The sequence below is a fragment of the Schistocerca serialis genome, chromosome 7 (assembly GCF_023864345.2).
Source record: "Schistocerca serialis cubense isolate TAMUIC-IGC-003099 chromosome 7, iqSchSeri2.2, whole genome shotgun sequence".
Taxonomy (NCBI): Eukaryota; Metazoa; Arthropoda; class Insecta; order Orthoptera; family Acrididae; genus Schistocerca; species Schistocerca serialis.
In genome coordinates this window covers 494,175,831-494,188,994 of record NC_064644.1, presented here as the reverse complement: position 1 = coordinate 494,188,994, position 13,164 = coordinate 494,175,831, and the positions used below count along the sequence as shown (strand labels likewise).

At 48.7% G+C, this 13,164-nt stretch overlaps 1 protein-coding gene across 1 annotated transcript in view; it reads left to right on the top strand.

Moving 5' to 3' along the window:
• LOC126412398 (semaphorin-2A-like) overlaps positions 1-13,164 on the top strand; it is a 425,849-nt gene that overhangs the window by 377,368 nt on the left and 35,317 nt on the right. Inside the window, exon 11 of the mRNA XM_050081975.1 lies at positions 5,847-5,998. Coding sequence (XP_049937932.1) covers positions 5,847-5,998 — 152 coding nt within the window. The remainder of the gene's footprint in view (positions 1-5,846; positions 5,999-13,164) is intronic.

Sequence of the window (13,164 nt, the reverse complement as noted above, 5' to 3'; positions counted from 1 at the left end):
TTTAAATCCTGAGAGAGTATAGCCAACTCTCAATGTGTGCAGAGGTAGGTCTGCGTCAGTTAACCTCCAATGACTCTCATTCAGCATACGTGTAAAAGCAAGTATAAGTTTAGAATAAGATACTCTGGACGCCTGAAGTACTGAATAGTGTAAAAACATAATGCACGACATCTGCAAACCATTTCACGGAAGAGAATCACCAGCTCATTGGCATAAAAATGGTAGAAGCAGAGAGCTAATGTCCACCTATCACAGCTCAAAAAAGAGCTACTACAGTAATTATAAACGCAAGACTCGCCAAACTTTTCACTTGAGAGTTATTTTTTTGAGGCTATTACTTACACCAAAAATTCCCGATGTACATTACTCCTACTTGTGGTATCGCAAAAAATGCGTTCCAAACGATGTCCAGAAAATGTTGTTTTTCATCCTCAGGATGTGACAAACTCACTTTCTCGGACTAAACTTACCAGTTTCTCACAGTCCACGTTCCGAGTGTAAGGAACTCTATCGATCTGACAGAGGGAAAACAAAATGATCTGAATTTCATGATTGTCGTCAGAGGTCTGTATGTTCGGGCGATGAGATCGGCTAAAGTGTGACCGCGCACGTAGTGGCCTATAGATTTGAAAAGGTCGACCGTCTTCCTCCGACATCGATCGTGGCGGAATCCAGCTGCACCGGTGCCACTGTGACCGCAGCCCAAGCACGGCAGTGAACCAGTGCAGTGGTCGCGACACAGTGAGCCTACGCGAGTGTATCGGCCTCTCGCACGGGCAGTGGCCACACTGAAAGCCGACAGCGGCGGGCGAGCGAACCGTGGCAGTGACGAAGACGGACGAGCGCCGCGGCCTCATAACATGCGGCCACACGCCGCCTGTCACACCGTCCTCATCCCAATAGCTGCCAGCCGCAGGCCCTGCTTTACGCAAGCACTCTCCTCATCCTGAGCCTGTTGAACTGAACCATTAGATATCGCTGTTTAACATTCACAATCAGCCTACCCATAGGCGAAAGAAATCTGGTTGGTGTTCTACGTTTGACCGGGCCAAATATCTCACGAAATATGCGCAAAACGGAAAAACTACAGAGAACGAAACTCGTCTAGCTTGAAGAGGGAAACCAAATGGCGCTATGGTTGGCCCGCTAGATGGCGGCCGCCATAGGTCAAACGGATATCACGGCATTTTTTTTAATATGAACCCCCATTTTTATTACATATTCGTGTAGTACGTAAAGAAATATGAATGTTTTAGTTGCACCACTTTTTTCGCTTTGTGATAGGTGGCGCTGTAATAGTCACAAACGTATAAGTACGTGGTATCACGTAACATTCCGCCAGTGCGGACGGTATTTGCTTCGTGATACATTACCGTGTTAAAATCGACCGTTTACCAATTGCGTAAAAGGTCGATATCTTGTTGATGTATGGCTATTGTGATCAAAATGCCCAACGGGCATGTGCTATGTGTGCTACTCGGTATCCTGGACGACATCATCCAAGTGTTCGGACCGTTCGCCGGATAGTTACGTTATTTAAGAAAACAGGAAGTGTTCGTCCACATGTGAAACGTCAACCACGACCTGCAGCAAATGATTATGCCCAAGTAGGTGTTTTAGCTGCTGTCGCGGCTAATCCGCACATCAGTAGCAGACAAATTGCGCGAGAATAGGGAATCTCAGAAATGTCGGTGTTGAAAATGCTGCATCAACATCGACTGCACTCGTACCATATTTCTATGTACCAGCAATTGCATGGCGACGACTTCGAACGTCGTGTGCAGTTAGGCCACTGGGCACAAGAGAAATTACGGGACGATGACACCTGGTTCTTGAGGCCCTCGCTCACGGCTCTGCCCAGGAATCTACGCCTGTCTCTGTGTAACGACTTAAATTTTTTGTCCGCGTTCTATTTAGCGACGAAGCGTCATTCACCAATAGCGGTAACGTAAACCGGCATAATATGCGCTATTGGGCAACGGAAAACCCACGATGGCTGCGACAAGTGGAACATCAGCGACCTTGGCGGGTTAATGTATCGTGCGGCATTATGGGTTCAAATGGTTCAAATGGCTCTGAGCACTATGCGACTTAACATCTGAGGTCATCAGTCGCCTAGAACTTAGAACTAATTAAACCTAACTAACCTAAGGACATCACACACATCCATGCCCGAGGCAGAATTCGAACCTGCGACCGTAGCGGTCACGCGGTTCCAGACTGAAGCGCCTTTAACCGCACGGCCACACCGGCCGGCGGCATTATGGGAAGAAAGATAATTGGCCCCCATTTTATCGATGGCAATCTAAATGGTGCGATGTATACTGATTTCCTACTTAATGGTCTACTGAAGTTACTACAAGATATTTCACTGCATGGCAGAATGGCGATGTACTTCCAACATGATGAATGTCTGGCACCTAGCTAGCGTGCGGTTGAAGCGGTATTGAATAGCATATTTCATGACGGGTGGATTGGTGGTCGAAGCACCATAACATGTCTCGCACTTTCACCGGATCTGACGTCCCCGGATTTCCTTCTGTGGGAAAAGTGGAAGGATATTTGCTATCGTGCTCCACCGACAACGCCCCACAACATGCGTCAGCGCATTTTCAATGCATATGCGAACATTACGGAAAGCGAATTACTCGCTGTTGAGAGGAATGTCGTTACACGTATTGCCAAATGTAATGAGGTTGACGGACACCGTTTTGAGAATTTATTGCATTAATGTGGTATTTACAGGTAATCACGCTGTAACAGCATGCGTACTCAGAAATGATGTTCACAAAAGTACATGTATCACATTGGAACAACCGCAATAAAATCTTCAAACCTACCTACGTTCTGTATTTTAATTGAAAAAACATACCTGTTACCAACTGTTCGTCTAAAATTGTGATCCATATGTTTGTGACTATTACAGAGCCATCTATCACAAAGCGAAAAAAGTGGTCCAACTAAAACATTCATATTTCTTTACGTACTACACGAATATGTAATAAAAAATGGGGGTTCCTATTTAAAAAAAACGCAGTTGATATCCGTTTGACGTATTGCAGCGCCATCTAGCAGGCCAACCATAGCGCCATCTGCTTTGCCCCTTCAAGCTAGACAAGTTTCGTTCTTTGTAGCTTTTAGGTTTGACGCTTATTTCGTGAGATATTTGGCTCTGTCACGATCAATGGACCACCCTGTATATCTCAAAATCTACATGTAATATTCTCGAGATTTTTTTCCAAGCATTAGGAACCTTTTACGTCAGCACGTCTTCTGCCACATTCCTCGAGCTCAGAATTCTCGCTGTGGATACTGGCAATTGACCATGAATAAACTGAATTGTGTCCCGTGGTAGTATGAATCTCGTTTCTTGTTACAGTAGGTCGATGTTCGTGTTTAGATACAGTGTCATCCAGGCGAACGGCTACTCGCAAAATATACTGCACGAGATGTGAAGCAGTATTAAGCTCTGGGGGCCAGTAACTCGGTGGGATCTGTGGTGTTAGTCAAAGGCACCACACGAGCTGGGGACTACATGGACGTCATTGCGGGCAGCTCACCTGCATCCCTTCGTTCTTGATGTGTTTCTTGGTCGTGTGGGTATCTCACAGCACGATATGGTTTGATGCGAATGATGCAGAATGGAAATTGGTGTCTGAACCCGATGGTACACATCTGGGACGGTCTTCGGACCCAGCTCTGCTCCCACAAGTCACCGGTCCGAAATTTACGGAAACTGCGCGACGTTTTCATAGGCATCGGGTGTCACATAACTCCAGAAAATTATGAAGCATTTGTTGAATAATAATCGAGCAGGGTCACTTACGTACCGCTCGTAAAACGTGGAACAACACGCCATTAAGCAGATGGTCGCAGTGGTTTTGACTCATCAGTATATGTGATACGCTACTTAAGTCCACAGATGACAGCTTCCGTTACACCAGAAGGATAAGATAACCACAGATACGAGAACACGCCTAGCAACGCAACCCACCCGACTTCACACACACATACACACACACACACACACACACACACACACAAACACACACACGCACACGTACGCACGCACACATTTAACCGACAAAATAAATAATAAAGTCATGACAAGAGTGTAACTTACAACACCTGGTTCAAGAATCATAAAAGAAGGTTGTTTACATGGAAGAAGCCTGGAGATACTAACTTACGAGGGTTATTCCAAAAGTAAGGTCCGATCGGTCGCGAAATGGAAACGACTATGAAAATCCGATAAAGCTTTGCACAGATGTGTTGGGTAGTGTCTCTAGTATAACCCCAGTTAGCATCACGTCGCTCTTCTCATTTCTGAGCTCGCAGTGAGTGCGTAAAGATGTCTAGAAAATAGTGTCTGCCGCCAAGTACGAGGGACTGGTGAGAAATTTCGCCTGAAGCTATGCAGCCAACATTACATAACTGTCGTTCTGTTTCGTCTTCACGACAATTCTCAGCCGCATTCTGCAGGGGCAATGAAGATGCTCCTGCATCGTTTTCAAATGGAAATGTTAGATTACCCACAATACAGTCCGCAATTGTCTCCCCCTGAGTTTCATCTCTGGTCACATGAACCGCTGTCTTTGAAGACAACATCTTGACACAGACAACGAGGTGTAGGCCAGCGTGGAGAATTGGCGGAAAGCACTGGCGGCTGCCTTCTATGATGAGGCTATTGAAAAGTTGGTACAACGCTATGACAAAAGTCTAAGTCAGAACGGCGACTACGTAGAGAAGTAGCTGAAAGGTGTAGCTAATTGTTACAAGTAAAACATTTCTGATGTTCACTGTGGTTTCAATTTGGCAATCAATCGGACCTTACTTTTGGAATAACCCTCGTAGATTATATAATTGATGAAGGTTTCTCGGGTCTCCAGCCGGGTGGTAGCGTTGATATCTCGCGACGTTCCGGGAAGTGTCATACTACCCATCTTCTGGCGGAGTGTCGAGATTCGTGGAGAGCGGGCTATTTATATGCGCGGTCACCCCCCTCCACTAGACCTCGGTTGGCTGCGGTGGACCAGCGGCGTGCGCGCGGTGGTGGGGATGGCGGTCGCCCCCGGCGGCCGCGTTCGGTTCTCGGTGTAAGCATTCTGTTTGCGTCCGCGGCGGAGGACAATGACGGGCGTGCTCCCGACGGATGGCCGCTATCGCCGGGTTCCATGCTGCGCTGAGTTGGTATCCCTCGTCTCTGTTGACCAGATTCTCGTGAATCCTTATTTCTATGGATTGTACATCTGAGTTCATTAGTCCCCTAGAACTACTTAAACCTAACTAACCTAAGGACATCACACACACCCATGCCCGAGGCAGGATTCGAACCAGCGACCGTATCAGTCGCGCGGTTCCAGACTGAAGCGCCTAGAACCGTTCGGCCACAACGGCAGGCAAAACCTTTGTTAACTATTAGTTTCGATCAACCTATCATCACCAGATGTGATAAAAGTATTAACGTCAAACCCTACGGTATCACCAGAAAAGTAAGTGAAAAACCACCTTGTGCTGCTGAAACTGTCAACAGTCAAATCCATTAAGATAGCCGACAGTAAAGTGCTTCGATTGAGTTAAATAATCCTCGTGCACTGGCTACGTCCAAATCCCATTCTTCTGTATGAAGAACTCTGCGTATTCTCAGTTTTGCAGCTCGTTTCCTCCCGCCCTTGTCTTCGCACTACTGTCAGCAAGCTAGAGTTATAGGGTAGATTGAAACTTGGGTTGTAACAATTTATGTTGTGTCAGTGGAAGGACTGTCTTGTTCTTATTGTGTATGGCTGCTACGCCTGCACCTGCTGGCGAGTGCCACGTGACGGACCTGTTGCTGCGCCTGCCCGCAGTACGGCTCGCTGTACGTGGCTTCTGACGGCGGGGTGCGGCAGCTGGCGCTGGAGGCGTGCGCGCGCCGCTACGACAGCTGCCTGCGCTGCGCCAGGGACCCCTACTGTGGCTGGGACCGCGCCGACCGCCGCTGCAGGGCCTACTCGCCGGGGTGAGTACCTCGTGCACGCTCTACTCCTCGTGACCAGGTACCGGACAACAACGCCAGCCGTCAGCTGTGAGTACTCGTAGTCCTCCCAGCACGACCAGCTACTCTACACCGGAAGGGTTGGACAAAAATATGGAAACACAGCAAGAAATGCATGTTACAACATGTAGACGAATGCTAGGAAAGGCTGCAGGTTGCGCTGTTGTATTTGACCAAGAACGGTACCTGTGCAGTGTCGTTAATACGTTGTACTTTCTGTGTAGCTGTCAGAAAATTATGTAAGAGTTAAGTAAATTCGAAATAGCCCGCCTGGCTAGCCGCGTGGTCCGACGCTCTGCTTCGCGAGCGGGAAGGCGTGCCGGCACGAATTCACACGGCAGATTAGTGTCGAGGTCCGGTGTTCCAGCCAGCCTGTGGATGGATTTTAAGGCAGTTTTCCGTCTACCGCGGCGAATGCGGGCTGGTTCCCCTTACTCCGCCTCAGTTAGGCCGTCGGCACACGGACCGTGCTCGAGTTCAAAGTGCTGCTGGACGCTCAGGAACGATGCAACTTGTGCATACGGTATGTGCGCCCCAACAACGCGACCGCAACGCACTCCAGCGGCAGTTAAGGGATATTTCTAGTTCGTAAGTCACACTGTTTACTCAACGGGCGCGCGTAAAATTCCCACGTTAGCTCTATTAAAACGCACATTTCCACCATCGTCCACGAAAAGGAAAGTACCATGTCCAATCAATAAGGACACAGGCTTATAAAAGTTCCATTACAAACAGTGCGTTAGAAATTTTGAATACTTCTCCGCATAAGATAAACATTATTTCTCATTCCCACATTTTAGTAAAACCCCAAGGTCAGTCTTATTTGATCACTCCTCCTACCCAGTTTCAGAATCTTTGCAACATGTGAATTACGAAACGTAAAAGAAAAAGGAGCAAAATATCTTTATACAAGTAGCGCAAGCCGTCTAGTAGATTATGCCAATCGAACAAAATCACTCCTCAAAAAAAGGTGAACTTATATTTACGTAACATCAAATATTATAGTATATACTTATATTAAACTAATAATAAAGTATCTGAACATAATAAAAACGCGAGTGATAGGAATTTGGAAGTCACAGTACAGGAAGCACCGCCTAACTACTAACGTAATATTGGGCAGTGATGATACTCATCTTACTTTTTTTTTCTTTTTTTTTTTTTTTTTTGTGGGAGATGGATCATGTAGTGGGGTGGCGGAGGCAAGGTGGGCAGGGGTCGCAACCCGAGGCCTGGCCACGATGTCTCCTCCCTCCCACCATGGGGATGTGGTACAAAGGATGCAGTTGGTATATTATTGTGAATTTTTTAATTTTATTTAGTCATTTATTTATCTTTAATTATGTTTTTATTCTTTTTTAATTTTTTTTTAACAGTAAGGAACTGAAAAGTAGTAAGTGCACTCGTTGCGTCGAGTTGGGGACGCACATAACTAAAAACATGCTAATAGTTGTAGAAAAAGGCATAAAGAAAGAGAGAAAAGTGTGGGGCTAAGGAAACCATGAAACAAAACTGAAGGGTGGAATCCATACCACCATTAACCAGTGCTACATCTTGCACCGGATGGGAAACAAAAACTGCGAAGACCTTTTCTCACCGGGGACAAAAAGAGGAAATGGGGCAAATACTGCTACAGAGTGTGAGAGTTCACAACGAAACTCTCCATCTGCTGTATCATCAATGTATGACTTCTCGTAATGACCAAGGTAGATCCCACGTTGTACCGTGTAGTGTTCTATCATCGTCTTGTAATTTTAGCTTCTCTTACCCGTGATGTTCCAGCTACGTGGGGGGTCGTGGAACGCACTCCACAAATAATTGGAAAAATATTGTCGATACTTTGGGTTACGGAGGATCTTGCAATGTCGTTCCTGCAAATAGTTCCAAAAGTCTAAAGTGTCCTTAGTGCCGTCTTGAAACAAATAATGCACTGCATCTCCACGAAGCCACGTCATTGCATTACTTTTAGTGCGTGGGTAATACGTCTCATCTGGGAATAAGATAGTCTTGGGGTCGGTATGATTCGGCGTTACCCGAAGGAAGTATGCTGACATTTGCCTCACTAAGTGCCACACTGCCGCAGATTCGCCACAGCTAAGACGGTGTTCATCGTTGTCTTGAACGCCACAGCTCGTGCACGTGGGTGAGTCTACCACGTGGATCGCATGTAGCCTTGATCTGGTCACCTGCTTACCGTTGACAGTGATATACCACATCGTAGTGACGTCAGTGTCCAGTGTTACGTGGTGAATTGTCCTCCACACTACTCGCCAGTTGACGTTCGGGTGCTTCCTCTCCACGACGTTATCGGGTCGTCCACGTTGTAGGACCAGATAAACCGTCTTTACCGTCGCCAGTTGAGTCGCGGGAAATGCAAGTCGAACGTAACTTAGTTCGAGGTAAAAGACACCGATGTAGAAGAGCGAGGAGGGGACGTGGTGTATCGGCACAGGTGGCAACAGGGAGGGCGGTGCTAGTTCTTCAATTAACAAACTCGTCAGACTGTCCTGGCGGCGGTGCCACAGTTTGACTAATGTGCTCACAAATAGGGCGATCGCTCTGTCATGAACGTGATAAAGGCCAAGCCCTTCTTGATCCGGGGGAAGGGTGAGTCTCATATTTGATCTTGAAAAGCATTCCTGAACTCACGAAGGACCCAAAAGCCGCAAGTATACGGCGAGCTAACATCACCGGTATAGGTAATATCTGGGCGATGTGCGGAATGCGTGACGCTAAATGTGTGTTGACATACTGGATCCTTTGGACGATGTCCAGGGCTCGTAGGCGGTTGTTGGCAATTCCAGTCCGAACATTCCGTAAAAGCCGTCGAAAGTTGTGAGCAGCGGTCCGTCGTATATCGTCTGTAAAATCAATGCCGAGACATTTCAAACTATCTCTGAGCTGTAAGGGGGTGACACTGTTCTCAGACAATCAGACCCCGATGTTCATCGCCACCGATTTTGCGACGTTGATACGACTACCAGTGGCCATGCCATATTTCGCTATCCAATTCAGTGCGCTAGCGGTGTCGTCACCGTTGCGGATGTCAATCACCAGGTCGTCAGCGTACGCTTTACATCGGAAAGTGTCGCCTCATAACGTCATACCTGTTAGTCGGTGGCGCAGACCGCAGAGGAGTGGTTCCATGGCCACAGCGTAAAGTGGACAGAGGGCAGCCTTGGCGTATCGATCGAGAAATGGTGAGGGGCTGCGTAGGTCGGCCGTTGACGATCACCTTGGACATCGCTCCACGGAGTAGTCGCATGACGACAGTGGCGAATGGCTGTGGGTACCGCATATGTTGGAGGACCACTTCCAAATAGTCGTGGTCTACTTGGTCGAAAGCTTGACTAAAATCGATTGCCGCCAGTGCACCCTTCAGACGACATGCCTTCGCCAGTGAGATCAAGTCACGATATTCACTGAGTGCTGTTTGAATATTATTGTCGCCTCCTAATGACGTTTGATCGGGTGAGATAACATTTCGTAAGGTCTGGCGTATCCGCGCCGCCAACAGTCGAGAAAAGATCTTAAAGTCGCAGTTCAATAGTGTCAACGGGCGGTAGTCCTGCAGTCGTGAGCCACCGGACGGTTTGTGAATATGAATCATCATACCTTCCACAAGGGCGGCAGGGAGCGGCACTTCCGGGGATAGTAGTTCGCGACAGATGTCCGTCCATCGGGAGGCTAATAAATATTGAAAAGTCCGGTAAAATTCCAAGGGGAGGCTATCAGGCGTGTGTGTGTGTGAAATCTTATGGGACTTAACTGCTAAGGTCATCAGTCTCTAAGCTTACACACTACTTAAATTATCCTAAGTACAAACACACACACCCATGCCCGAGGGAGGACTCGAACCTCCGCCGGGACCAGCCGCACAGTCCATGAGTGTAACGCCCCAGACCGCTTGGCTAATCCCGCGCGGCGGCCATCAGGACCCGGAGACTTGTTGACAGCTCCTTTTCTAATGGCGTCGATCACTTCTTCTTCTGTAATTTCTTCCATCAAGGCCGCTTCCATTGCCGGGGTGACGGTGCCGTAAATCGTCTGAGAGACGTCCTCCAGTGCTGTCGGATCAGGGGTCTGAGCGGAATAGAGTTGGGATAATGATTGTAGAACGCTATGTTTATGTCTTGTTGCGTGGTGAGGCGACGACCGTCCTCCGTGTCGATGAAGCGTGTCAGCGCTCGTTGGCGTCGTTTACGTTCACGAAGAACGTGGAACTTTGAAGGGCGTTCGCTCGGTATTCGATCCTGCGTCCTCGAGCGGATGACTACCCCCTCTAGGTGGCGTCGCATATGAGCGATGATCCGAGCCTTAACACGGTGGACTGCCGTTTGTCGTTCCGGAGACGGCGCCATAGCATCGCAGTCGCGCAGTACCCTGAAGTAAAAGTTGAGTGTATGTCTACGCCAAGTAGCGTGGTCGCGACCGTAGGTTATCAACGTTCGCCTTAGTGCCGGTTTGGCGCAGTCCAACCACCAGCGGATCGTTGTGGGATACGCACGGAGGCGATTTTCACACGAATGCCACGTATCCTCAACGGCTTGGCGCCAATCCGGGTACGACAGGTGAGCGATGTTTAATTTCCACGGGCTGCGGCTTCTCCACACTTGTTGCCGCCGCAGGGTGATGGCACAAATGTAAGCTGAGTGGTCCGAGAAGGCTGCAGGCCACAGTTCCGCTCCTGTGTTCCAGCGGCGAGAGAGCGTGAGACATAAATCCGATCGATACGACTGGAAGAGTGACTCGTGAAGTGCGTGAATCCCGGTCGGTACTCGTGAAGATGTTCCCAAGTGTCTACCATCTGCAGGTCCCGAATTAGCGTCTCAAGTTCCGGGCACGGATTATGTAGTGGGAGTTGGTCTCTGGGCGCCAGTACGCAATTGTAGTCACCTCCAAACACCAGATGGTCGTGGCGGCCTTGGAAGAGCGGGGCGACGTCTTCCGCAAAGAATCGTGAACGCTCGCGACGTTTGTCCTTCCCGGAAGATGCGTAGATATTGATAAGGCGGACACCCAGTACTGTGAGTGCCATTGCTCTTGCCCCAGGCAGAAACAGGATATCGTCCGCCACAATCCCTTCCCGAAGAAGTACAGCGACACCGCTGCCTGTAGGGGAAGCTGGAGAGACGCAAGCATCGTAACCGTACATGCCTGGGAAGTCGTCGACATACACTTCCTGGAAAAGGGCTATATCGATGGAAGCAGAGATAAACATATCCTGAAGCAAGGGTAACTTAGCGCGCGCCCGTATAGTGTTGATGTTGATAGTTGCAACGCGATAAGTTTGAGGTCTATCCATAGCACCCGTGTTGGCCATCAATACCCTTGTAAGGCTGTCTCGTCACTGTAGCTGATGGCGGAAAAGGATCAACACTGGTGGGGTAAATTTCCCCGCGTGTCGTCCGACACGATGGGCAACAAGTTTTCCTCACAGCCGTCCGCCCAGTCGCCATGAAATACCATCGGCTGTTGCTGGCTGCTGCGGCTCTCGGCGCTGACTCAATCGGCTCTACTGGCTGGGAATCGGCAGCAGCTGTCTGCATGTGATCCTGCTGTTATGTGGGGTCGGAGGGGCTGAAGCCGTCACTACGGCGAACTGTTGAGTTTGATGTTACAGCGGCCTCTGTACCGCCGGTACCGTCGTCGGAGTGTCCACAGTCCATGTCAGACGATCGCTGCAAACACTCGTCCGATGGAGCACGCCGTCGTCTCTTGTGTTTTCGCGAGGAACGCTGTTTACGGACGTGTGTTTCAGTATCTGAATGTGGGTGGATTTCTTCAGCTGCTCCGGTGTCTGGAAGAAAAGCCGCTGTCGGCACAACCCGTGGGTCAATGTACATCCTGGCATCCACGCCGTCTTGCAAGGTCGGTCGGTGATTATCTTCAGGTGGGGGCGCCGTTGTAGAGGCCGGATCCTGTACTGCAGAATCCATCATGGTCTCGCTATCGGGGACGGCTATCGGACTAATGTGGTCAGCATCGGAAAGGGTTGCTGCCCGTGTAACTTCGGCGTAATTGAGAGGAAGGGTCGTCACGTAGAAGGAGTCATAGATTCACCTGTCGGGATTTGAGTAAACCGTCGTCGGAGACAATCCGACCGGACGTGCCTTTCTTGGCCACAACCAGAGCAAGTGCGTGGCTGACCGTCATACATAATGATCCCCCTACATCCGCCGATGACAAGATATGACGGAAATGTCAGTCAGAAATGGTCAGTTCAATTTTGATCTGTCGTACCCCGTTAAGAACGGGGTACGTTGTAAAGGTGGTCCATTTTTCGGCCATATGGCTGATCACTCTGCCGTAAGGCTGGAAAGCCGCGGTGACTACGTCCGGTGGTACTTCGAAAGGGAGCTCGAAGACGCGTATCGTACGGAGGCCAAGCCCCGCGTGATCGATAGGGACCGCCCCAATATGGCCATCAGAATGTTTGAATTTAAGATCGTTCGCATGTGCGCGCACGATTCTGTTACACACCTCGTCACTCACTAAGTTGACGTAGACAACACTGCTCGTGATAGAGAGATGGATACCAATTATGTCTCGCGGTTCAATTTTAACGTCGTCACGTAGAAAACGTTCCACTTCAAAAGCTCGCGGTCGTGCATGATCGGGCTGAAAACTGATCTTGATGGTGGTTTGTCTGTATGAATGTGCCATGTTGCGTCGGCAGTGATGGACTCTAAACTAGCGACAACGCAGTAGTAAACAACTACGGGCATTCGCGACCGCGCGGAGGGGACGTAAACAAGACGTCCTCGCCGCAGCGCTGCGGAAAGCAGACTGACTAAATCAACATCACATCTTTCGTCTATAATCATATTATGTTACCCTTTGCTGAAAACCGCAATCGTAGATGTGTTACTTGAAATTTAATTATAACAAATTGTACAAAGAACAATACGTTTTAGGTGGATCTTCAGTGTGTCGCTGCCTTCAAATAGCCTTCTCTCATAATACGCAAGTTACAATAATTCTTTTGCCACGAATATGATGTTTCTCATTATTTTATTGGACCGAATCACACAGTTAACAACTGGTTTTCCAGTGACTCTCAATCTGCTGGTGCTCAGAAACGGCATATATACATATAGGCTTGAAATGAATTCCAATATGGCGCCTCA